Raw genomic sequence first — 27,392 nt, forward strand, 5'->3', positions numbered from 1 at the left:
CTGAGGGTGCACCTTTTGTGCTACTGTTTCCCCATTTGCCCTGACCCTAGGAGCTTTGCTCCCACAACCCAATGGCCTGCTTGCCAGCAGCCACCAACCGGAGGCCCCCCTATCCCCCATTGGGTAACATTGGGCCTCAACACTCTGCACCAGGCCGTCCTAGTGCCGCTGAGGGTGCAACAGTGCATCACTGACCCTGGGGAAACCCTGAGTCTATCCCCAGAACCTTAACTCCCACAGTCAATTACTTACCTGTGAACCGTTAACTTGTTTTTCCTCCATAGGATAACATGGACAATTATCTTCCAAAATGTTTTGAAGTGTGGAGTTTTGAAATCTACAAATATTCTTTAAAAATCACACAAATAACCAAAAAGTATTTACCTACCTGTTTACAGGAAATGTCCTAGTACTGAATCCAGGTATCCAGCACTGAGTAAGAAAAGTAACTTACAATGTAACTTACTGAAAAAAGCCTATTCATTTCAATGCACTGTTTTTCTTTCAAAAAACGACTGGGTGTGGAGTTTTGAAACCTGAAAATATTCTTTAAAAATCATACGAATAACCAAAACGTAATTACTTACCTGTTTATAGGAAATGTCCCAGTGCTGAATCTAGGTATCCAGCACGGAGTTAGAAAAGTAACATAAAAAGTAACTTACCTGTAATTTACTGAAAAGCCTATTCATTTCAATGTACTGTATTTGCTAAGTGTTGCATCCCCAGTAAATCAAACAAAGTACAAGTTCTATTGCATTTTCAAACTGTTTTACATCCAGTAACTTATTACTGAAAAGTATATAATGCTTACCTGTGCCAGGCTTGCTTGGTTCTAAAAATAAAACAGTATATATTTTTTATACAAATCCAATTAGCCTAGAGTTCAGTTATTGAATGTGCGAATACATTTGCTGACTGAGTGTATACATCAAATGCTTAACACTGTCCTCTGATATTGCCTTACTGCTGACAACTCTACCACAATTAGAGAGTAAGGTTATATCTAACTTTAACCTCTGCCTACCTCTGGGGTCACTTGGTCTCTATACACACTATACCTCATTTTGGTGTAGTATATATAGAGACAGTTTCCTACATTTGTCCACTGGCCTTTCCTGGAGCAGAAGCTCAGGAGGATCTGCTTTGGTCCACAATTTAGGAGCTGGGTGGTGCAGTTATACAAAAACCCAGTGGCCTCAGTTGGGGTAAAATGGGAAAATGTCAGAGGAATTCCCTATAGAGAGAGGGACCAAACGCTCCCAGTTATTGTTTGCCCCTACACTGGAATCTGTAACTTGCGTAGTTACACAACACACAAATATACACGAGTTCCGTATTTCGCCCTGCAATGCCACAGAAGAAAAACTGTCTTTATGCAGATGACATACTCCTACATGTGACAGAACCCGATATTATCATCCCACCCTTTTCGAGGTAGTGGAGACTTATGGGGCCCACTCAGGCTTTAGCATCAACTAGAGCAAATCAGTGTTATGTCCAACAGGTTCACCTGCCAATCCAGCCTCTACTGCAGCGTCTCCGACTCTCCACAGAGAGTTTTCTTTATTTAGGAATTTTCATGACTACTCACAGGGAGGTCTGCGCCCAACGCAATATTAGAAGAGTCAATATGAACGTCCAGACGGATGTTGACCGGTGGAGAGGGCTCCCCTTTAAACTGATGGGGCGTGCAGCATTGTTTAAAATGATCACCCAGCCTAAATTGCTGTATGCACTTCAAAACACTTACTATCCGATAGCACAGTCAATGTTCACTAGAGTCAATGGAGGGTTACGAACACTATTATGGGATGGTGACCACACCAAAATTTCGCTTCGCACCCTGTCCCAATACAATGGTGGCATAGCACACTCTGATATTTAGGGTTACTATTGGGCGGCCCATTCAATTTGTAGCAATGATCATCTTTACTCCCCCACAGGACAACCCGATGTTTTGATTGGAACGTACAGAGCTGGAGATATGCACACACCTACACTATTTATATGGGGCAATGGCGCGCACACACTCTAGCAACGGCAACACAAGTTTCCTTGCAGGAATGGCACAAGGCTACGAAAACTCTGGGAGGTGCTCAGAAGCTCACCTGGGAGAAGCCTCTCTGGAGGGGTAGATGGTTAGGGGAGTTCTCTGGGCTATGCGGGTTTGAGGCCTGAGACAGAATAGGAATCTCCAATCTAGGAGACATACTTGAGAAGGGGACGCTTATGTCATTCCCTTCGATGAGGCGGGGGTACCAATTGCAGCATACCCAATTTTTAAAATATGCACAATTACACCATGCATGGGAGATGGAGGGTTTGGAGGAGGTGGACATGCTAGACTATGCCCCCCTTAGAGGGGCACATCCTGATGGAGGTACTTGGTAGAGGTGTGGTGTAGAAGACATACAGGACCATAAACAACAACATACCTGACTCACTGGGTCACTTGAGGGAGAGATGGACATGGGATCTGGGTGTAATCGAGGACTTCGATTTGGAGGCAGCCTTGCTGCCCCCCCGGGAAGTGGCGTTCAAGGTTTCAGACAAGGTCTATCATGATTGCCAAAAACTGCATACCATGGGCAAGGCTCCCACTCCCACGTGCCTGAGATGCACAGGGGAAAAGGTTCCTTTATGCACACGATATGGGACGCCCTCCCTTTCAGAAATACTGGAAAGAGATCACTCTGGGGTTTTCGCACATACTGGAGGAACAACTCCCATTTGACCCCAAATACATTATACTGGGGATTCCCAATGATGTAGCTCTCCCTCAAGCCAAACTCCTGTTTAGCGCATTGGGCCTAGTGGAGACCTAAAGAGATATTGCACGGTACCAGGGTGCCCCCGGAAACACCCTCTCTGCAAGAATGGCGATGTGGAATGGACCTTTACATGGCAGGCGAGGTGCTGACATATCGCAGTAGCAGTTTCCCCCGTAAAGTCCTTAAGATCTGGGGATGGTGGAGGGCATATTATGTACTAGACACAGTGAGTGATAGCGCTGCCAAATCTGCACTTCAAGGAGGTGGTGAGACCTAAGTGGATTAGGAATGGGAGGGCTAGTTATTCACATTTGCATCTGATAGGCTTTCATGTGGCGGCAGTGCATGTTTTAATGTCTGGAGAAGTGTTCAGTTCGATACACAATCACTCTTGCATAGCTCTGGTGCATACTAGCAGTACAGGTCGCTTGTTGCGCAAGAATGTCAAATGTTTCTACTTTGATGATTCATCCATGAAAAAAAAAATACATGTACAAAAAAAGAAATGGAGAATCTGTCAAACTATACTAGGCAACATGAAAATAAACTAAAAGCTCACTTCTGACAAAAAGTCACAAAAATGACTGCAGGTATAGTCTTTGCATTGATGCAGCTATTGACTTTCAGGAATTCGCAAGAGATTACAAAAGTAGGCTTTCAACTATCCTCATATCAAACTTTTGAGAATTTCAATACAGTATGAGCAAATATACACACATGTAGTTGCTCATGCAAAAATGTATCAGAAATACATTTTTCAACCATTTCCAGTGTGTGAAGAGAATAGAACGATTAGAAAGAGTTTGGGGATTACTTTAATCATTTGAGGGTGCACACACACTGACAGAGCTTACCAATCTTGGGATTACCACTTCCTGCCAACTTCCGCCCTCTATGTGGAGATTTGCTGAAAGGTGTCAAAATCAGAGCCTGTCTAGAATAGAAACTGTGATACGCTACTTTAGCATAATCAGAGAGACTATTATCAGAGCTTTGATATAATAAGAACACTGCCATAATGTGTCAATGTGCTGCATGGCAAAAGTGGATTTTTATTTTTTTTCAATTGTATTTTTTTTCGCAGGGCATGTAGATGTCTGAAGCATTTTCTTTCAACATGTGGGTATTTTATCAAATTCACTACCTGTGCATGCATATACAAACCAACAAAACATTTCTTTTAAAATGAGAATTACAGTACCTCTTTATCAAAAATTATGTTTCTTCCAGCTTTGAAAAGTAGGCTGTCAAAGTCTTACCAATAGCTTCTTGCCAAACCAATGGCTGAAAAGATTTTCCTTTCCCATCCCCTGTACTGCTAGCTGCTATGCCTTAGTGCAGTGGCCCTTACCTCCATAACCATGCTCAGCATGCCCTGCATTCGCCCCGCAGTTTTATATCGTTTTGGGTTCCTTCCGATAGCTGTTAGCACCTTCTCAACAAAGTCTGGACTGTGAATGGATTCGGCCCAGATGGGCCCGCCCAACTGGAGAAGGGAAAAAACAGGGAGGAGAAAGCTCTGAATTCTTTCCCAGAAATTTTACTATTTTTGTACTTCAATGCTTAATTTCAATAAAAATGTCAGTATGTTTTATCTCGGATTTGACAACAGAAAATATTTTAAAAGACATGTTGGTGCAGTGGTTCCACTGCAGAAATACATACAAGTTCAAAGAATACGCACACGACACTCCCCAACACCGGACCAGCATACCTCAACAGCCGACTCAACCTCTACACCCCACCCGCCAGCTCCGCTCTGCCGACCGCGCCCTCACCACCGGCAGACCATTCTCCTACCTCGCCGCCAAGACATGGAACACCCTCCCCATCCTCCTGCGGCAGGCCGAAGACCTTCTAACCTTCAGGAGATTTCTCAAGACCTGGCTCTTCGTACAGTAGCAGCCCCACCCCCCACCCCCCCCCCCCCCCCCAGCGCCTTGAGACCCTCACGGGTATGTAGTGCGCTTTATAAATGCTATGATTGATTTATTTATTGATGGATTGAACTGCTAGGATGCTCACGTTGGGTGTAAACAAAATTGTTCTACCTGGTGCTTCTGCTGGCAATGTTCACAGCTCATTCCAACGGGTGGTCCTGATCCCGCTGAATACTTGAAGCTTTCATGGGAGTAAGAAAACAAGATTAAACCACAAGTAAAAGCTCAGCGTTTATGTCTAGCGTCTCGGTCTCTGGCTGACCCTAAACAGAAGCAATGAAATAATGTAAATGAACATACTGTGTTTAGGTCTTTGAAACGTTTGGCTTTCAAGACCAGTGGTCTGCGCCTAGTGGTTGCTGTCTTGTTGGAAGAGGTCCTTGGGTATTTTAGCATTTGAATTGTTCTGCAGCATTTAAAGTGAGCACCAAAAGCGAGCACCACCGAACAAGCTTAAATTAGTCTGAAGAGTTTTAATGAAAGCAATATGTCCTATAAGGAGATTACAGCGTTTATAAGTGCTCATTTTTTTGACTGCTAAATGAAGACTGAAAAACTACATTAAAAACATTCAGGCGGTTTCATTATAATGATCCGATTGGGGTGTTCCAAAACCTGTACTTTAGGCTAGGAAAGTTTCAGTTCCTATTCAATACTTCACCTCTCTGTCCAAGGACAAGCATACTGATTGTAATGCACAGGGTCTGAGAACTGGACAGCTACCAGTTCAGAAAGCAAAACTCACTCATAACAGCCATAGCTAGGCAACAACTACCTAAACCAGAAGTTCAGGTGAGAGGATCTAACCCAGTGCCAAAGAGGGTAGAGAAATCAAAAAGCCCTGCAGTTCTGAGTTAAAGGATGTTTCTGGTACCAGTTTATCCCCTTACAAATTGACCTCAAAATGTTCTGAATCAACACAGGAAGTGTCCTATGTAGTACATTTGTGCATAGGAGAGTAGGTTGAGCAGATGAGATCGTGCGTGTAAGTCTACAAAACAATGCTCTATGTATCTTTGCAAAAGAATGATTGAAGTGTTGTTGAAAACTACAACATTTTCCTTAATCTAAAACTCACTTAACCCTGCAGCTGTTGAGGCAATTCAATAATAACTAAAATACGCTGTGTGAATTCAGTCACATTACCAGAGAATTCTGTGTGTAAATGTGGATATTTGTAGCTTCTGCAAATACCTTTAGCTTCAGTGTGGAAACCTTGTTGTAGGATCGAAAGGAATGTATTTTTACTAAACAATGAAGAGCAACAAATTGCAGGCACAAATTCTCCTCTCGAGTATGGGTGGGAAGTGTAAACCATTTTAATTGCAGAAGCGCATTGCTGGGTCGTGCTTACCCTTGGCTGGACACTGCGTGCACTTGCATCAAACCTCGCCGCACCCGCTTCGCGGGTGCCGCTTCGTCGGTCACCGAGAGGAGGAGCTGATTGAGAGATCTTCCAGGGACCAAACCAACCTCGGCGGAGGGCTGCAAGCGTGCCAGGGACTCCAATTCCCAGGAGTCCCTGATAGACCGCCAACAACTTCCGGTCCGCTCTCCCTGCCGGCCCGCCCACTGCCCTCTAACCTTGCTATAACTGGGGTTACTTCTCCCGCAGCGCGGGACGCAGCCCGGAGCGAAGACCGGGCTAAGAGCGGGCCGTTTGAGGCCGTTCGAGGACGGCCCCGGCCCATAACCCCTACACCGGTTTCTGACACATCCAAGGTAGGCGGTCTAGTCAACCTTAAACTATTTCGCAGCCCAGCGTGCTTGGACACAAGAAACATTTTATTGACTGCGAGGGCTATTACGTCATTATCATATTCTGTGTAAATAGCGTGTCTAGTTGTTATAACCACTGCTGGTGCCATTTAGAAATCATGTCCTTAAGATCAGGCAAAACACGCACAGTCAAATCCAAACACCTAAAGGTGTGGTATCGGGGCCACTGGATGCTTTTATTACACGTGCCACGGGAATACTAGAAAAAGAAATTGCTATGGTGGAAAAACGTCTTTCCATTGACTTAGTCAGTGGAAAACGCTCTTCACTGGGCAGGTTGGCCACGATCCCTAGTCCCGTGGCACAAGTACATGCAGCTTTTAATTGTATTCACTGAGATACCACTGAGGCCATAGTCCATATGGATAGCGAGGGGGTTGATTTTCCTGCACACACACCAGTCCAGATTGAACACCACCTGGATGACCTTGAGGCAAGCGGGGAAACTGCATCCCAGGTTAGTTTAGTGTCTGAATACATTTCAGAATCCCCCCACTCATCTCCTGACTCTCCCAAGACTGTGCCTAATAGGCTGACCCACATAGATTCTGTAGGCACCGATACGGTAACGAGGAAGAGAAAGCAAGACTTGAGCCATATGGGGGGGGAGAGAACGCAAAATGCCTAAATTAAAATTAAAAGATACCATCGGCAATCCCATACCACCAGCAATTGGCCATCTTAGTGAAAAACAATGTCCCAGTGCATTTCCAAATGTCTTATGCCCCTCCCTCACCTCCTTAGGATCCTCGGACCCATGCCCAACTTGTCAAAACAGTGATGAATCGCTGTTGGTAAAAATTGAGGCTCTAATGAAAAATCTTTTATTACCTGTTTTGGAACGGACCAGGTTAATGACTTTATAAATAGACACTCTGGAGACAGTAGTAAATACGAACTCAGCCCTGCTATTATCTCTAACCGGCACGAGCCCAGGGGGGGTCAAATCTATACATCCAGCCCCAAAGACAATAAACATCCCCACCACTCTTAATCACAAACCCCCAGGGACAGTAACCAATAGACCATTGAGGGGTGGAGTTGCTAAGACCACTTCAAGCAAAGCATCCGAGGTCTCGTCTCAACATACGCATATGACAAAGCCCACGGACAAACCGGATAGTTTAAACTCTGCTAGACCCCGCCCAACCAAACCACCCTCTCTGGCTAAACCTAGTTCAAACACCTCCCGGCATCCTCCCCACGGGCCTTTAGCTGACCACCGTAACACTACAAAACCTTTGGCAGAAAAACATCCCAGGTATACCACCCCGCGGGCTGACCTCCCTATTGAGGCTGCATTATATACAATAGTATTGACTGGCGTAGCCCCCCTTCAACCTGGCAAGAGGGAGACTTACAGCGACTTGCGCAATAAGGTGACCTAGTGGCTAAATAAAAACCGACCGTTACCTCCTTCTTCGCCAACTGAAATTCTGTATGTAAGAAGAGTTGACTGGGTGGGCCATGGCACCAAAGACCTGGAGGGTGATTGTATTTTAATCTCGTTTAAGGACCCCTCGGTGGTGGATATGATCTGCAGAAAAGCTAGGTTTGCCAGACAGGGGGATGTCCAGACATTGGGCCTATCATACTTTTATCCACACAGGCAGAGTTCTATCTCAAAGGGCTCTAGACATGGCCAAACAATCATTAGAAGTTATCCTATGATAAGGACTCCCCAACTTCTGCACTTTCCATCTCTTTTCAATCATTTTGGCCCTTTATCTGATCTTGAGGCCAATGATTGACTCCAAACATGGTCCTGCGTAACCGAACCCTCAGAAAATCTTGGGTTTCTGGCAGTTAGGCCGAGCGAGGAGTCCCCGCAGCTTGTAACCATAGTGGAAGAGTGTACGGGGGCCTCAGCACTAACAGGAATTTCCATATACCATCGAGGGAAGTGGAAGCCTCCTTGAGGTCTGGGGAAAACCAGAACACGTCTGGGTGCATTGAAAATGGGTGGGACGGTGAGATTGGACAGGGCACCCTTGCAGTTTTAGATTTGGTGGTACCCCTTGTGGTCTCCACCCCAGAAATACTTACCCTTGTGTCCTGGAATGTTGCTGGGGTTAAAAGTCGTATCCACTCTGATGACTGGCTGGAGTTCATGGATAAATACGATATTATCCTACTCCAGGAAACTTGGGCAACTGAACCAACATTTAGGCAGGGTTATATAAATTTCTTTAAACCTGCAATTAGAAGTGTCAAAGGGCGAGCCTCAGGGGGCTTATTGATCTGGGTGAAACAATCCTTGGGATACTATCCCACAGAACTCAGTACAAGACCCTGACCTCCTCATCATCAAGTTGAGCAAGACCGGTTATCGGGAACGGATCCTGATTAACATATATGCTCGAGGATTACCAGGAGGCCGCTCCCCTCCCCTGATGGAAGTATTGGACCCCGTTTTGGCAGGCTTAGATAGTGATCATGTCACCCTTCTAGCAGGAGACCTAAACTGCACCTTTGAGCCATTACCGGACTCAGGGGACAGTTGGGGCTCCGCGGAGGATGCAGTATGGGGTATCCCCGATCTGTTGCCCACTAAACCGGTAATTGCAACTGAGGCAGCGGTGAATTGGATGGCTCTTTGTCTAAATAGGGGTTTTCGGGCCTGCAATGGCCGTGCAAGATCAGACCAGGAAGCGAATTTCACATTTGACAACGGGTTAAGAAAAAGCCGTATCGATTATATCCTGTTAAAACTAGGAGACTGGCCCCTGTTGGTGGACATGGCAGTACTATCCCGCCCAGAAAGTGACCACAACCCCCTGTCTCTGCAACTAAGGATACCAGGCCTTGTGAGATCCGAGAATCTCGGTATCTCACAGACTGGGGACGCTTTTCTAACCAACGATAGGAAGAGGTTAAAATGGTCCAAAATTGTGGAGGATGAAACACTAAGGGATAAGGTCAACACTATGGTTAACAACACATATAATGAGATGTTGACATATGATCAGTTGGGGGATAACTTTAAAACGGCTAATAACATCATAAACCTCCATGACCGTTGTTTTGATGATCTTAATTCCCTGCTCTCACAACCATGTCACCAGGGAACCACTAAAATACCTATCCGCCCAAAGAAATGGTATAACAAAAAATGTAGGGAAGCCCATACCCATCTCATTACAGCAGTTAAGTCTCGGATCATGGGTTCAGTGAAGGCGGCTAGATTAATCTATAGGAAAACACAGTGGGAAGCTAAACGGGAGTGGGAGGACAAGTACTGGTCGGATCTATTGGAGGCTTCCACATCTAACAACCCCATTAAATTTTGGGAAATAGTCAAGTGGGGGAAGGACCAGGATGGACGCATCCCTGCAAACCACGTGCCCCCCTCTGAATGGGTGACATTTTATTCGACCCAGTTCTGTGCCGAGAATCCCAAATCTCCCAGTCCTCTGGTGATGGTTCCCCACCCACCCATGCAAACCGAGAACATTATTTTTTCAGAAAAAGAGGTTGAGCTGGCATTAAGCCTTACCACGCGAGGGAAAGCGCCGGGCATGGATCTTATACCAGCCGACCTGTTCAAAGCTAACCCCGCTCTGTGGACGCCTTATATTACTAAGGTGGCCAACTCCATAGCTGCTGGTGCAAGCATACCCAAATCTTGGAAGGGGGCGGAGATATTACCCATCTACAAAAAGGGCAGTAGGTCTAACCCAGGTAATTACCGCCCGATTAGTCTCATCGACTCAATACAAAAACTCATTGCACGTATGGTCCTGGGTAGGGTCCAAGGCTGGATCGAACTTGAGGACATACTATCTCCAATGCAGGCGGGCTTCAGATCAGGAACGAGCACCATCGACCAGGTGTTCAGATTTTGTCTGATCTACTGGAAGGTGGTTCAGCTTGGCGGTGGTACCATCTACGCAGCGTTCATTGATCTGAAGTCCGCGTTCGATCTAGTCCCGAGGAATAAACTGTGGGGAGTCTTGAGGAGTTTGGGAATGCCTGAGGAGTTACTTGTCCTAATAATCAAACTGCATGAGGACAATTTTGCGAGGGTGAGATGGGGAGGCCAGGGTCAAGTGACGGAACATTTTCCAGGAACTCGAGGTGTCCGTCAGGGGTGTGTCCTGGCACCAACCCTTTTTTTACTGTTTATTGACCAAGTGGTCAAATTTTTTAAGGACACTACGACGGACGCCCCAATGCTTGCAGGACAGCGATTCCCAATGCTCATCTTTGCCGATGACACCCTACTCCTCTCCCGAACACGTTGCGGTCTACAGCGGGCGTTGGACCGCTTTGAGGAGTTCTGTGTCACCAGCGACCTTAAGGTGAACGTTGGGAAAACCAAGTTTATGGTCCTAACAAAGAACCGCTTTGTCCGGAGCACAGTTAGCATGGGTGGTGTCAAACTAGATCAAGTGGAGAATATGATATATTTGGGGGTCACTTTGGACAGCCGCCTGAGATGGAAAACCCAAGTCGGCGCACAACATCTCAAGCTTGCCCGACTCACCGGCTGCCTACTAAGCGAACAAAAAAAATCTATCACCAAGCGGGTTATCCCGGCGCTTAAGATCTATGATGCCAAAATTAACCCAGCAATCTTATATGGTGCATATCTGTGGGGCTATATGGACCTTACGGGTCTGTTTAAAATACAATGTAAATTTTTGCGAAACTTGGTGGGCTTGCCACCGTCGTCCCCTTCTATTCCTCTCTGCTTGGACATGGGTTGTCCCCCGATCAATGAGATGGCCAGATTCAGATTGGTTGCTTTCTGGAGGCGCTTATGGACTTCCCCTGACCTCACTTCATTTGCAAGTGAGGTAGCAGAAGTCAGGTCAATTAGGGGCTCGGGGAAAATCCAATGGTTCAAAATGGTAAAATCCACTTTGACGGACATGGGGCTAGAGCAGCTTTGGACATCTCCCACCACTAGTATCTTCCCATCCAAACCAGCTTTTAAAGAACTGTACTGGGCTACGCTCCGCCAGATTAGAGTCGATGCTTCAAGCTCCACCAACCTCACGGGTAGGTTCTTGACTTTTAAGTTGGACCCATCCCGTGAACAATACTGGGACACAGTCTCTAAATCTTTGGACAGGAAACTCTACCACCAGTTCCGGGTGGGAGCATTGCCACTGAACACATTTACGAAAAGTTGGTCAACCAGCACCACGGATCACTGTAGATGGTGCCCCGGCCACAAGGAAACAGTGGGTCACTTTTTGTTTGCCTGCCCTAGATATTTGGTACAGAGAGCCAAATGGTTAAAACCACTGTTCCAGCGCCTGCCTATCAGAAAATCTGACGAGGCCATTTGTGTATTAAAAGCTAACACCTCAGAGGTTATTTCAGTAAGCCTGGCAAAATATCTGGGGTGGGCCTGGATAATAAGGTCAAAACATTAGCCTAATCATTGTGATTGCTGTGATTTGCTTTTGTCTGAACATTTTTTGCTCAGCTTATTGATCCTGTAAATGTCCTCCATTGACCCATTTAATATCATATAATTGGATGTTCACTACTGCTTCTGCTACAAAACATTGTTTGGAATTTATCTGTAAGCTTTCCCGTTTTTACTTTTCTAATTTTAGTAATTTTCTCTCAGGATTGTCTTTCATGTCATTTAATACTAACTTTATGAATCTAACGAATATGTACTTATTATTAATCAATGTCTGTTATTATCTGTCTTTTATGATTTTCTTTTAAATCGAAATAAAGACTTTAAAACCTGAACCTGAAACCTGTAAACGACCATCCATGCAAGGTCCACCCCATTCCCCTCTCAGAAGAAAACCCCACCACCCAGTCCCCAGCAACAAGCAGGGCATAGCCCCTTCAGGTTCACTTACTTGCTTCCGTGGCTGGTCATCTTGCCCATTCTTTGTAGGTGGAAGGTGCCACAGCCGGCGCAATTGTACACCAGTGCTTGTTTACTATAAAGAGAAAGCAGTGAGGGGACACTGGCATCAAGGAGAGGAAGGTGTGTGAAGTGAGGTGATTGACACATATATGAACTGCAGCCAAAGAAATATGAAGGCAGGAGAAGATGGACTGCACATTGTAGCACTTCTGCCTAAGCTGTGAAGTACCTGTTTCTAGACACGCAACCGGAAGACAGATCACAGGGGAGCCATGTCTGAACTGGGGTGGCAGAGTGGGCTAAAGAACGGTGATGGATCAAACCCAGATCTTTTGACTGGGTGTGAGCGTTTGATTGGTTCAGATGCTCTGTCCATCACCACCCCCTTTTGTACGAGCCACAGGTTTGGCCAGGGTTTACATAGAGCAAACAGACCACACGGAGAGGCTGAAATCTATAGCAAACCGATAGGGTCGGGGGAGAGATGGAACTTGCAGGGGCGAAGTGAGAAGAGGCTGAAGCTCCCATGTACCAATGGGGAGTATCTGCAGCAGCTTCCCTACAATTGAGAAGGCTTGCTAGCAGAGACTCCAATCAAACTTCATCTTGCAACAGTACTCCAGAGAATAGAAAATGAACACCCGCCCTCATTTTGCGCTCCTTACCTGGCAGAGGACTTGACCTTGGCTTGTCCAGTGAAGACCCTCACAAACACCCGAATGTAGAAGTCAGCACTAATAGATAGCAATGGGACAATGTAACGCTGGTAGCAGTTGGCACGGAGGTCCAAACTGTGTAGAATGATCCTCAGGGCCTGGTGGACCAAGAAAAGCAGACGTTAAGCATGTGGTGGGGCAGAAGTCTATGGGGGAGCAAAGGACAACTCTTTGAGATCTCAGAGGCCAACCACATGTTACAGGACATCAACTGTGCTGATGCACAGGGCCTGATGGGACTGAGAAAAAGGAAGGCTGAGGACCTGCCAGGTAGGAGCCTATGGAACAGCAGCTCTCCAGTGGTCTCACCAGCTAACAGGTTTCAGGGCACCATATAAACCAGCACATAACCAACACAACCAGCTGAGACGAGCAGACCTATCTGAAGAGTTCCTCATACACTTACTTATTACAGGTGAAAATGTGGGTCAAATGACTTATTCACCCACTCTAAAATCTGTATTAAACCCAGATGGTCACAAGTGTAAATTCCAATGGGAGCATCTCACTCAGTTGTACCTCCTTGCGCAATGCAGAAGTAGACAGGCTTTCAGAATAGCAATGCCTGTTGCCAGCATCAAGAAATGGGTCATTTACTAAATAGTAATGAACTGTAAAAAACAAACGCCATACTGTGGTAGTTCACATTCTGCTACATTTTCACACTAATTCAGCTTTTGACTGCCTTAGCACACACTACACAAAGACAAACCCTTCACTTCTGGAGTCATTACAGGTGCATCTGGAATGCTCTGAATAAAGTGCAGGTGTTATTGGTTGGAAGCAGGAAACCAGAAATTCATCTGTGTCTGAAACCATGGATGACAAGTGGGAAGAGAGTTTACACCAGATTAGGCCCACATTTAATTCCAGGGACACAAGGTGGCACCTTTTTGTTTACAAATGTGCTGCATAAAACCATTAGAGCATAAGCTACCAACACTTACCATTTCATGACAGAATTTGGCCTTGATTGACATGGCACCATACTTGCTGTAGCACGTCTCACCACTGTTGCCAGCCATAACTGCCATGTCAGTGCAAGTGACACACAATAAACCTGTAACACACAGAATATCAGAGGTTGGCAAACCATGAACCTAAAGACATGCAGTGCTTAATTTGAGCCTGTGGTTTCCGGTGCCTCGGCACCAGCACTTGTGACATTCTGCCATAAGGTGGCACTGTTGTTTAATACAGAAAAGAACACAATAACGGTTATTTATTAATGTAATATATATTAAAAATCACTAATACCTGCCGCCCAAGCCACTCTCACAACTTTGGAAGCCTGGAATATTCTGAATTGTCACATTTGTCAGAGTGTGATAGTAGTTGTGTTGGTATTGTCATTAGCAGTACTGGCTGGGGCAATGGGTGGTGCAAGCTGCAGTGGCCTCCTGATGAGGTCCTGGCACGTATTTATTAATTTGTTTTCACTAATTAAGCACTGAAGTCATGGGCAAACACATTATCAGGGTTCAAGCAATGAAGAAATAGAAGGGGCAGTCATACCAAGGAAAAGATTACTGCCTAATTTTTCAATAATGTTCAGAGCCCTTGAGAGACATTAAACAAAAAATTCACTTTAAGAAGCCTTTCCGAGGAAACTAAGCAGAATGGGGCATGACAGGTACACCCCACCCCTCTTTCAATTGCTATGAACAAAGAGGACCAAGAAGGGACATTCAATGCATTCCACGGGGCATATTATGGATAGGGCTCGCTTTCCCTCTTTGCGCCAAGGCGCACCTTAAAGCATATGTGCCGGGTGCAAACAGGGAAAGTGCGCCCTATTACATTGAATGGGCTGCCCCCAGGGCAGCTGTAAACTTGTGCTGTCCTGGGGGCAGAGCATTCAAGTGATAAATGGAGCATATTTGAAGCAGCCGCTCCCTGTTTCACTGTGCAGGCGGCAATCCGCCAGCACTTTTAAGAGGGGAGAGAGATCCCCCTTGCAGGCGAGTGCAGTGAATGACTACATCTGCCTTTCCCCCTCCAGAGGACTGCCATCAGGGGGCACACTGATAGTGCACCTCCTCGAAGCTTCTTTGCTTCTGCGCCAGAGTCTATAATGCGGTGCAGGTCCAGAGGAAAAGGGACTCCCTCATTTGCATAGGGCCATGCCCCCATGCAAATGAGGGAATGCCCTCGGTTGATAGCGCACCTCTAAATGTGCACCAGTGCCATCTCTACTACAGAAAAAGGGCCGCACAAGTGTCTGTGGCCCCTTCTGTAATACCAAAGTGCCCCGGGGGAGCGCAATGTGGGTGCTAACGCCCGTTGCGCCGCAGGGGGCCTTCAGAAATACGTCCCCAGGTAAATAATGTGAAAAGCTTTTGAGAAACTGAAACCATATCACAAAGTATCCTGCCTATTAGTCCCATTTTGCGATGTATTTTTCTTTTTAAATGCCTTTAAAGTAGTTGTCTACATACGGATTTGAAATTGTCTCTTTTTCATTCTTTTACAGCATCAAAATCTTGCTGAAGGTACCTGAAAGGGCCTAATCCAACGTCGCCCCATTCACTTACAATAAGTGTCTCTTACCCTGCTTTCCATCGTCTCTATTTTTAGGTCTCGCCTAGGTAGCGCTTGCGCGGTCTCTGAGACATGCTGTATTGAGGTATGGACTTGAAGCTCCACCCACTCTCCGCCCATATTTTTCATTGGCTTGTGTCATTGTCCTTTGTAAATGGTGGCTTCTGATTTGTTATTAAGCTTATTAGTCTCACCTTAGTACCTTCCTGTCTTCTGTTACCTCCCATGAAGACTGGCCCTCTTACATGTGTCCTTACTCGAGATCTTTCATTAGCAGTTGCCAGAACCATTTAACTAATTAATGTACACAGCAGGCACTGTACCCCAGCATCAGTAAGAGTGGGTGCTTCTTTGCATTTGCATTGCTTTTAAATATGCTCCCTGCGGAGGAGGAGCTACGCTAGCAACTAAGATGGCCGCGTAAGCTCCCGGCTCCGTCGACCTCCGTCAGTTGCTAATATATCCTGTTATTGATCCTGCATTTGCACCAGACTCCCGTGTGGCTGAATCGTTGCTGAATCTAAAGGTGCAATTCCGAGATCTTGATCGCTTCGAATGAGGAAGTTACGCCGTGCTTCATTCTTGGCCTAACCCAGCGTGTGAGCCGGGGCCTCGAGTACTGACCCGGCCGGGTCGGAGTTGAACAACATCGGCTGCGAGACTTGGGCGGAGTCCGGTCTTTCGTAAGTTGAGAATATCCTGGTCAATTTGAATGGTGGTTTTGTGGCCCAGTTGATACTAAGGGGACGGCGGCGAGACGCATCTGTGGCTGTGGACGGGGGTCTGCTGCCCGAAGACCCTGCTGCACCCCCCAGGGTCGACGGGCTTGGATCCTCGCTGGTGGCGACGGGGCAGAGACTGCTGGATCGACGGATCGCCCGCCGTTACCGTCCGCCCCGCAAGTGCCTGTTCCCCCCGGAGTAGTCGATCTCCGGGGTTAAAGATCTGATCTGCCGTTGAGCGTGAGAAGATGGAGCAGGCGGAAGGTACACCATCGCTGAGAACAGTAATGGCCGCCATTGGGGCGCTTCATTCGCAAGTCAACGCCATCATCCAAAAAATGGTCGTAACAGTAGAGACTGTGTGTTTGAGACCGGACTCCGACCCTTTGCCAGATCTGGAATACGTGGTGTTACCCGCACAGCTGGTTTCATTCGAGAAAGAGGGCCCCGTGCGAAATCCAGAGCTGGCGTCTTTGTTCAGCTCCCGAACAATAGCTTGCGAGCTCGGAATTACTGAAAGCTCAACTTATTCAACAGCGATGCCGCCTAAGATGGACACAGCCGATCTCTTGCTTCTGGAGAAAGCTTTCAGTACTGATCAGATTGACTTCCTATCTTTTTTCTCCCATTTGGTTCTACTACGTTCTGGAGGACTACTGTCGGTGGAAGAGCATCTCCGTGTAACTGGTGGATTTCAAAAACTACTACTTTGGACTCGCTCCAAATGTGATGGTTTCGACTTTCCTGAACACTTTAGCTCTCCTGTGAATATGGCGGTCCTTGCTGAGGGCGCTCGCACGAAGGATCGGAAGGGTCAGGGATAAGTTTGACTGTCTGGGTTTGATATACTGACTTCCTCGGATAACGGGACATGCTGCTTATAACATTGCGGGAGTCTGGTGGTTTTTATAACTTCCCCGATTTGTTTGCCTACTACTTTCTACCATTTATACTGTTTTGATTGAATGTGGGGGTCGTTTTGCTTCTGGCGGGGGAAGGGGACACCGGGAGCCTGTATGATATCTCCTCCTCCACCTTTTTTCCTACCTTTAGGACTTAGTTAGTGGGGCGACAGGCACGCTGTTACTGGGGTCAGGCCGTAGCCATCTGCAGGGGTGCAGGGTGGGGAGATGGGGGGTTCTTCTGTTTTGTTTTTATTTAGTTTCTATGGCCTTTTTCTTTTTCTTTCTTCCCTTTCTTCCATATACGAGAGGCGGGTTGTCTATCCTGATCTGATATTTTTCTCATATTCGGGCGTCTACTTTGGTCTTAATTTTCCTGATTTGCGGGTGGACAGACTCTGACGGCTTCAGCATAGCGGGGTTGCGGATTGTGTTGTTTTTTCTCCTCCCACGTACTTATTAATGTTGATGTCTCGAACTCCCTTAATTGATTTGCATATACTTAGTCTCTTTGCCTGTCCACCGCTGTATTGTGTCCTATTGTATGATACCCGATATGTGTACTATTTCCTCTTGTTTTCTTCTATTAATAAAAATATATTAAAAAAAATATATATGCTCCCTGCACCGAAATCTGCTTGGTCGCTTCCTCCTTTGTTCCCTACCTCCCGCATCTACGCTTTTTTTTTTATTTTATCCAGAGTGTCACGCTATCACTTTTAAAAATGCTCCCTTCCCTTCCCCCGCTGCACCTACGCGAGCGCTGTCTTAATTGAAGACATCTGGTCTCATGTAGTTAATAATGGCAGCCACGCTGCTCAACCATCTCGTTTTTTAAATCACTTACATATATTACACTTCCTCCTTTGTTCCCCCTAACTTCCCCATCTATGCCTTTCGTGTGGCTGTTGCTGTTTTAACCGGAGCGTTGCGCTATCACTTTTAAAGGCGCTCCATACCTCCCCTCCTTCCCCCACTGCATGTACGCCCGCAAGGCGGGCGCTGTCTTAATTAAAGTCATCCGGTCACATATTTACGTAGTTAACATAACGGCCACGCGCCTTGGTTGTCCACTTTTTGAACTGTTTTCTGCATGCGTGGCACACAGCACAGTGAATAAATACCGTAGATTAACTTGAGCTTCTGGAACAAACCAGCCTTTTAATCAGGCTGTAGACAGGTCAAACAAATTCCACTGTGAAAAGGTGTGTCATCCACCTTAAAAAAGGCAGTTTTAAATCAAAATAATGCTTGCTGTCCGATTTAACGGACATTGGGTTTCTGGCACATGAAAACTAGCAGGGGGTGGAGAGGAAGGGGGCGGTGCCCTCCCCACCACCTTTTGTAAACTATCAAGACCACGATCAGCGGGACTCTGAACATTTACAACCTGTGCTGTTAAAATTTCCTCTCTAAAACGAAGGGCAAACGTGAACCTGTTTACCCGACGCATGGGAGGGACGAGCAGCTCTCCAGTGCTGTTATATTAGAATGTGAAGTGGAAGAACGAACACTGCCGTTTTCACTTGTATGAAGGCTGCATTGAAGTTGTCGGCAACAAAAAGTGATGTGCTTTTCCTGTAGCGACCGACTAGGCTAGACGTGATGGTTGAAAGGTCAGTGTAAAGGAGCGCACAAACCAGGTAAAGTTAACCCCCGCCACCTCATAAAGTAAATCTTGTAGAACAGAACAGCCTAAAGGAGGCACATTAGCCTGTACAATGGGCGAATCGACTAGAAGCACAAGTTACTACTTGTGTAACGATATATCTGTAAGAGACATTAGTTAATATTAGATTCCTTACCTTAGAATATCCCCAGGCGTCAGACTGGATCCGGAAATTTTTGCGTAGCAGTACCCTTGCGCGTCGGTAGGCGTCGTCTGCGGCTCCGCGTCCGTCGTCGGCGTCGTGGGCGCCGTGATGACGTCGTCGGAGTACTTAGACGCCGCCTCCGCGTGCTGACGTCAGTTCTTAGACACAGCTTTTCCGCGCCAGAAACGCAGAGCCATGTTAAAAACCAACACTGGTGCCATTGAAACTAGGGTCCTGAAAGGGGACAACCCTAACCCTAGATATTGGTTCGCAGAACGGGGAGAATGGGTGGGTCGGTAAGGAATCTAATACTAACTAATGTCTCTTACAGATATATCGTTACACAAGTAGTAACTTGTGCATCTGAAAGAGACACGTTAGTATTAGATTCCTTACCTTAGAATAGATACCCCAGCAATACCAACCCCGGTGGTGGGTCTGCGAACCAATAATCACACCAGAAAGTCCTGGAGGACGAAACGGCCAAAGAAGCCATCCCTCCGGACTTGGCTGTCCAGGCAGTAGTGTCTTTCAAACGTGTGCAGCGATGCCCACGTAGCTGCCTGACAGATGTCTTGTAAGGGCACTCCCCTGCCCAGGGCAGTGGTAGTCGCCGTGGTTCGGGTAGAATGAGCCCGCAATCCAGCAGGAGGCTCCTTTCTAGCCAAGGAGTAGCATGCCTGGATACATAAGATGATCCACCGGGAGATGGTCCTCTTGTGTACCGCTTTCCCCTTCTTAGCGCCCACGTAACCAACAAAGAGTTGGTCATCCACCCGGAACTGGCGTGTGCGATCCAAGTAAAATGAGAGCGCACGTTTTGGGTCCAGACGGTGGAGCCGCTCTTCCTCTTTAGAGGGATGCGGTGGCGGAAAGAAGGTTGGCAAGGTGATAGACTGCCCGATGTGGAAGGCCGTGACAACCTTGGGCAGGAAAGAAGGTTTGGTACGTAACACCACTTTGTCCGGATGGACAGAAAGGAAAGGTGGAGTACAAGAAAGGGCCTGGAGCTCACTCACTCTCCTGGCAGAGGTGATGGCAACCAGGAAAGCAGTCTTCAAAGTCAGAAGGCGAAGAGGACAGTTGTGAAGCGGCTCAAAGGGAGCGCACATCAGAAATGTAAGAACCAGGTTCAAGTCCCACTGAGGCATCACAAACGGAACAGGAGGAAACGTGTGTGTGATGCCCTTAAGAAATCTATTCACAATAGGGGACTTGAACTAAGAAGGCAAATCAGGTAGCCTGAGAAAGGCTGAAAGGGCAGAAAGATAGCCCTTGATAGTACCCAGAGCAGAGCCCTGCTGGGCAAGAGAAAGAAGGAAGAGAAGAACCACAGAAAGAGGGGCAGCAAGAGGATCCACAGCCTTTGCTGTGCACCATGCCACAAATCTGTTCCACCTGCAGGCGTATACCGACTTCGTGGAGGGACGCCTGGCTGCCAGAATGACGTTACAGACTTCAGGAGGCAAGTCAAATGGCCTCAACTGTCGCCACTCAATCTCCAAGCATGGACGTGGAGACTGGACAGGCTCGGGTGGAGGACCGTCCCCTGCTGCTGCGACAGAAGGTCCTCCTGAAGAGGCAGACGAACCGGGGGATCGACTGACATATTGAGTAGCTCTGCATACCAGTACCTTCTCGCCCAGTCCGGAGCCACAAGGATGACTTGAGCCCGGTCGCGCTTGATCTTCTTCAGCACTCTGGGCAGAAGTGGTATAGGCGGAAAGGCGTACAACAGACCGCAACTCCACTCACGACGAAAAGCGTCTCGGAGCGAGTGCCGCCTTGGAAATTCCAACGCGCAGAACAGATGACATTGCGCATTCTCTTCGGTGGCGAATAGATCTAACCAAGGCTCTCCCCATCGCTGAAAGAGGCCTTGCGCCACGTCCGAGTTCAGACGCCATTCGTGATCCATCATGAACAGACGGCTGTGCTCGTCCGCCCTGGCGTTCAGAGAACCCGCCAGGTGTGGAGCCACCAGGGTCACGCCCTGGCGTTCCAGCCACTGCCAGAGGCGCAGAGCCTCCTGGCAAAGGGTCGACGACCCCACCCCGCCCTGTTTGTTGCAGTACCACATGGCGGTGGTGTTGTCCGTGAACACCTGCACTACATTCCCCCGGACAGAGGGGAGGAATGCCTTCAGTGCTAGGCGAATCGCCCGTAACTCCAACAGGTTGATGTGGAGCCGGGCCTCCGCCGGAGACCAGAGGCCTCTGATCTCCGCCTCTCCCATGTGGCCTCCCCAGCCCTGAAGGGACGCGTCCGTCACAACTACGTGCTCCGGTTGGGGAAGGAAGAGGGATCTGCCGCTGACCCAATCGCGGTCCGCGAGCCACCACTGCAGCTGTCTCGCAGTGCCCTCCGAGATCAGAACGTGGTCGGACAGATTGCCCTGATGCTGGACCCACTGAAACTTCAGGTCCCACTGCAGAGCCCGCATCCGCCACCTGGCGTGATGCACCAGAAGGATGCAGAGGCCATCAGCCCCAGGAGCCGCAGCGTCAACCTGACCGAGACCCGGGATAACGGCTGAAAGATGGGAATCAGAGCCTGAATATCCCGGACCCGCTGTTCGGGTGGATAAACCCGAAACTGCGCCGAGTCCAGAACCGCTCCGATGAAGAGGAGCTTCTGAGAGGGACACAGGTGTGACTTTGGCACATTGATGGAGAACCCCAGCTGGTGCAGGAGATCTGCCGTAGTCTGGAGGTGGCTGACGACTGTCTGGGGCGAGCCCGCCTTCAACAACCAGTCGTCGAGGTAGGGGGAAGACTGAAACCCCTAACCTGCACAGATGAGCTGCGACCACCGCCATCACCTTTGTGAACACCCGTGGGGCGCTGGTAAGGCCGAAGGGGAGCACGGTAAACTGAAAGTGCTCGTGGCCAACCGTGAACCGCAGGTAGCGCCGGTGGGCCGGCAGGACGGGGATGTGGAAATAAGCGTCCTGCAAGTCCAACGCTACCATCCAGTCTCCTGGGTCCAGGGCAGCTAGGACCTGAGCCAGTGTCAGCATCTTGAACTGCTCCTTCCGGAGGAAGCCATTGACGTTCCGTAGATCCAAGATAGGGCGTAGGCCCCCCTTGCCCTTCTTGGGTACCAGAAAGTAGTGGGAGTAGCAACCACACCCTACTTCTGGCCCAGGAACGCGCTCGATGGCCCCCTTGGCCAAGAGGGCCGTAACTTCCTCCTGCAGAAGTCGCAAATGATCCCCCGATACACGGTGGTTCTGCGGTGGCATGGCTGGAGGAGTCGCCTCGAAGGGGAGGGAGTAGCCCCTTCGGACGATTTGCAGCACCCACCTGTCCGAAGTGACAGTGCGCCAGTGGAGGTGGTGATGGCGAACCCTGCCCCCCACTGGCGTCACATGGGCCTGAAAGCACGGACTAGAGGCGGATGCTGCAGGGGAAGGTGTGGACTGACCTCGCCGTTGACCCCTACCGCCTGGACGGCGGTTACCACGGCCGCCACCGCGTTGGGTATTGCCCTGCGGAGCGTGGCTAGCGGCACGTGTGGGCGCACCCCTTCCGTGGCCAGGAGTGATAAGCAGCCGATTGCTGGCGCGGTGCCGAGAGGCCCAAGGACTTGGCCGTAGCCCTGGAGTCTTTAAAGCGCTCGAGCACATGGTCTGCTTTGTCGCCAAAGAGGCGACGGCCATCTAACGGCATGTCCATGAGTGTGTTCTGGACATCTGCCGAAAAGTTGGCGGACCTCAGCCAGGCGTGGCGTCTGACCGCCACCGTCGTTGCCATCGCTCTGCCTAGCGAATCGGTGGTATCCAGCCCACACCTAATGGAATACTTGGCTGCGTCCCGGCCCTCCACAAGGGCTTGGCCGAGTTTGGCCCGTACCTCCAACGGACACTCTGGCAGCACATCCGCGACCGTATCCCACAGGGAGTGGGTGTAACGGCCCAAGAGGCATGCGGTGTTGGAAGACCGCAGGCCCAAACTAAGGGATGAGAATATCTTCTTTCCATACTGCTCATACTTCTTGGATTCCCTGTCCGGCGGGGCGGACGGGAATGCGGTCTGGGAATTAGAGGCCTGGATGACCAGACTCTCGGGGGTGGGGTGGGTGGACAGAACACATGGGTCGCCCGGGGCTGGGCGGTGGCGTCTGGCCACGTTCCTATCTACGGGCGAACCCGTAGCGGGCTTGGACCAAGTGCCCAGAAGAACGTCGGTCAAGGCCTCATTAAAGGGCAGCAGAGGCTCGGCCGAGCTTGACCGCGGTTTAAGGACCTCAGTGAGGAGATTAGTCCTCACGGCCGCGACGGGGAGCTCAAGGCCCAAGGCCTTGGCAGCCCTCATCAGCACCACACTATAGGTTGCCCCCTCCTCCGAAACCACGGTAGGAGGGGAGACAAAACCAGTGTCTGGAGAGGTGCCCAGGCCACTGGCCTCCCCAAGGTCTCCTGTCCAGTCCTCATGAGACTGACACTCCCTGGTCAGAGGGTCCTCAGACCCCTCCCAGCCCCCTTCATCACCCATCTCCTGAAACTCAGGGTTCTCAACTAATGGGGCCTGTTCATAAAAGTGAAATTCACCAAACGACGTCTGGAGCGGCGCCCATCGGGCCGTCCCGACGGCTGAACAGGAACGAAGGTGGAACCGGGGACGGCGCTGCCCGAGGACGGCGCCGGAGGCGACACCTGCGGGTCCGACGCCGGGGAGGTCGTAAGGTCCACCGGCGACGAACCAGATCCCGAAGGAGGTCCAGCGGCGTCCTGCGGCGCCGGGCCCGAAGGCGCCGGCGGCGTCGGGATAGTGGGGACCTGCGGCGCCGGGCCGGAAGGAGTCGGCGGCGTCGGGGCCGAAGCACCCGACGGCGTCGGGGCCGGAGCCGCCGACCCGCTAGGGGCCCCAGACGGGTCCTCTGGGCCCGAAGGCGCCGCAGGGCCTGCCGGAGGAGAGAGTTTCCCCATGGCCATGAGGAAGCGCTCGATCTCCTCCTGTGACGCGTTCAGCCCAGGGACCGGAGGGTGTGGAGCTGCACGCGGCGCCCGCGACTCCGACGGAGCCGCGTGGGTGGTGTCACCCGAACCCCCGGCCGCATGGCGCGAGTGTCGGGGGAGTCCGAAGAGCGAAGACGCCGCTTGGACTTCTTGTGCCTCTTACCTGACGACGACTTCGACCCGGAGGAGTGCGGCCTACTCTCGGAACTGTGGTGGCTCCGAGCCCACGGGATCGGGACCTCTCACGGCGCGGGACCGACTGCCGGAGTTCGAGTCGCCTGTGGGACCGCTCCCGCCTATCTCTGCCAGACGGTCAAGAAGCAGAGAATGAGGCACAGTGTTGAATGCTGCAGAGATCCAGCATGACAAGAGCAGCTCTTCGGACGGCATCCAAACACCCCCTGATCGCCTCTGATACCTCCAACAAAGCAGCCTCTGTGCTATATGAAGCAAGGAAGCCAGATTTTGCCGGGTGGAGCAGATCTGATACCTCAACGTAGTTGGTAAGCTGAGAGATTACCACCTAGTCGCAAACCTTAGCCAAACTTGTTAAGAGCGATATAGGGCGGTAGTTCTCAGGTAAGAGAATCAAGAGACGGCTTTTTAAGGAGAGGCAGGATCAAAGCCTGCTTCCATGCCAAAGGGACAAATGCCTCTCGGAGCGACTGATTAACCATTAGATTCACTTCTGGATTAAAGGTCTCTGCCACATCTGACAAAAGCCTGGCAGCGCACGGATCAGTGGGTGAGCCTGACTTAAGTGTCCCAAGGATTCTGAGCGAACTAGGCAAATCTACTGCTCTAAAGATAGAGAACGAGGGAGCAGATACACCCATAGGCACCACCGGCAACACATCAGTGGGTTGCTCAGAGGAGATAGAAAACGTCGCTTAAGTACCATTAGCAATTCCTTTGGTGCTGCTCCTTGATTTTTGTCATTTCCTAATGGAGCAATGGTTCTGCTAAGTAGAGTTGCGTAGCACCCATCCGTTGTACAGCTCATCTACTGCCCCGTGATTTCAGGTTACATGCTAATCCTTCAACCCCCAAAAGAAATGAATATAGAGGTAAAAACCCTTGGTATAATAGGGCATGCAGAGATGAAAAGAGCACTCTGCTGATTAAACTAAGGGAGGGTGACAATGCGAGCATCAAGGAAGCTAGGGCACATTTTAAAAGAATTATTTTACTCGCTAAAACTGAATGGGAAATTGACAGATGGCAGGCCATTAAAAAAGCTCTAGAGGAAAAAGATTCAAGAGGATTCTGGAATCTTGTGAAAACAGGAAAACCAGAGGGCAGGTCCGCAATTGAGCCAAACCTTGGCCAAACAGGAGGTGTGGCGAAGCCATTTTAAATCTTTATATTCAAAGTCCCAATTAGGGGCTACTGAGTTGGGTCTGTCCGGCATTTACTGTATAGATCATATTCATGTTCCTCTTACCGAGATACCCCCCTGTTCCCTAGCCAAGGTGTCAGTGGCCCTGACCAAAGTCTTACCAAATAAAGCTTCCGGATTGGATCGGGTCCCAGGGGATTTGTTTAGATCTGAACAGGTAGTCTGGGCTCCATACTTACAGTGCTTTTTTAATGCATTACTACATGGCTTGAACCCCCACCCCCAACCTGGGCGGGTGCTGAGATCATCCCTATCTTTATCAAGCATTTACAATGCAACGGTCTCGCCTTTGCAAAAGTTAGAGCTATTGGAATTGTAAATGACAACATATTTATTTAGGTGTTGGTTTTGAAAACAGATAAATAAATGGCATTGTCATTTACAATGCCAATAGCTTAATCTCTTGCAAATGCACACACACACACAGAGCCACTCCCACACACACACACAGAGCCACACACACACACACACACACAGCCACACACACACAGCCACACACACACACACACACACACACACACAGAGCCACACACACACACACACACACACACACAGAGAGCCACACACACACAGAGAGCCACACACACACACACACAGAGAGCCACACACACACACAGAGAGCCACACACACACACAGAGTGCCACACACACACACACACACACACACACACAGAGCCACACACAGAGCCACACACACACACAGAGCCCCCCACACACACACACACACACAGAGCAACACACACAGAGACACACACAGAGCCACACCACGCTGCTTTTAGGACTTAATTCAGGGCGCACAATAGATTGTGGTATAGATAAGACTAAGAAATTAGCCTATATGTTTACAATAGTTTTGAATCTAGTTATGACGTTTGCTCACTGCCCAGTGATTCTGTGCAAATGAGTTAATATCCCCGCGCCATGGGCAATATGGCAGTAGGCAATCCCCTTAACGCAGCAGGATGTGGTGAAATGAGCAGAGCTGCTGAGCAAGAAGCTGTTAGAGTCACAGCGTTCGCTCACCGCCGGGTAATACTGCACTGGAGATTCTGCGGAGAAGATGCATTTGCCTGCAGAGGAAAACAGGCCTTGTCTGCATTTCCATTGCTACTTCTCCTGCCTCTTGTTATGAGCTTCTCAGAACAGTCAGGCTTTAACAGTAGAATATTACAATCCACTGGATTCATTTTCGTGGGGTGTCTTACTGTTTAATTAGTTGCATTGGAGCATTTTTTTTTGTTTAACTTGTAATTCCAGTTTTTAATATTTTAAAATGTACAGTTGTCAATAGGAAATTCTCAAATCTAACAATCACGGACCTGTGCTCTGAGCGTCTCTTGTACCACATTAGAAAGCTGCGTGGGAGTGAGGTGAGTGATGGCTTGTGGTGAGTATTAGCTGTGTGGCAGCGATGTGAGTTTTGATTGCATGGCAGTGGCTGTGTGTATGTGAGGTGCGTGGTGACTGCAATACCAAGTGAGGTGAGTGGTGTCGGCGAGCCAGTGAGATGATCGATGTGTGTGTGCAGGTAAGGTGAGTGAAGCCTCTGTGGTGGTAAGATGAGTAAGGACTCTGGGGCGGTGAGGTGAGTGAGGGCTGCATGGCAGGGATGCGAGTGGTGGCTCCGAATGAGTGAGCTTAGACAGCTGTGGGACAGTTTTTGGATGTTGCAGTTTTATATCACGCAAACTCTATATCAGAGTGCTTTACAGGGGCACCAGTTTCATTACAAACATTACACATAATTTTTTTTTTACGTGAGGGGAGATTAAGTGTTAAGTGATTTGCCCAGAGTCACAGGATGCTTGTGCCTCTGCCAGACTCGAACCGGATTTCCCAGCTTCAAAGTCGGCCGCTCTAGCCGTTAAGCCACATCTCTAACCAGTGGCTACATGGCAGTGAGGAGAATAGGGACAGTGTGTCAGTGTAATGATTGGGGATTGCGTGGCTGTGATGTGAATGCTGCGGGGGTAGTGAGGTGAATGGTGGCTGTATGTCAGATA

At 49.0% G+C, this 27,392-nt stretch overlaps 1 protein-coding gene across 4 annotated transcripts in view; it reads right to left on the reverse strand.

Moving 5' to 3' along the window:
- Positions 1-27,392, reverse strand: part of TRMT1 (tRNA methyltransferase 1) — a 127,250-nt gene that overhangs the window by 31,453 nt on the left and 68,405 nt on the right. For all 4 annotated transcript variants that reach the window (XM_078685306.1, XM_078685300.1, XM_078685303.1 and 1 more), the window contains exons 7-11: positions 13,999-14,111; positions 13,001-13,149; positions 12,325-12,408; positions 4,826-4,895; positions 4,126-4,260 (exon numbers count right to left, since the gene is read on the reverse strand). In XM_078685306.1, the coding sequence (XP_078541432.1) occupies positions 4,126-4,260; positions 4,826-4,895; positions 12,325-12,408; positions 13,001-13,149; positions 13,999-14,111 (551 nt within the window). The remainder of the gene's footprint in view (positions 1-4,125; positions 4,261-4,825; positions 4,896-12,324; positions 12,409-13,000; positions 13,150-13,998; positions 14,112-27,392) is intronic.

The sequence above is a fragment of the Lissotriton helveticus genome, chromosome 1_1 (genome assembly GCF_964261635.1).
Source record: "Lissotriton helveticus chromosome 1_1, aLisHel1.1, whole genome shotgun sequence".
In the NCBI taxonomy this organism is placed as follows: Eukaryota; Metazoa; Chordata; class Amphibia; order Caudata; family Salamandridae; genus Lissotriton; species Lissotriton helveticus.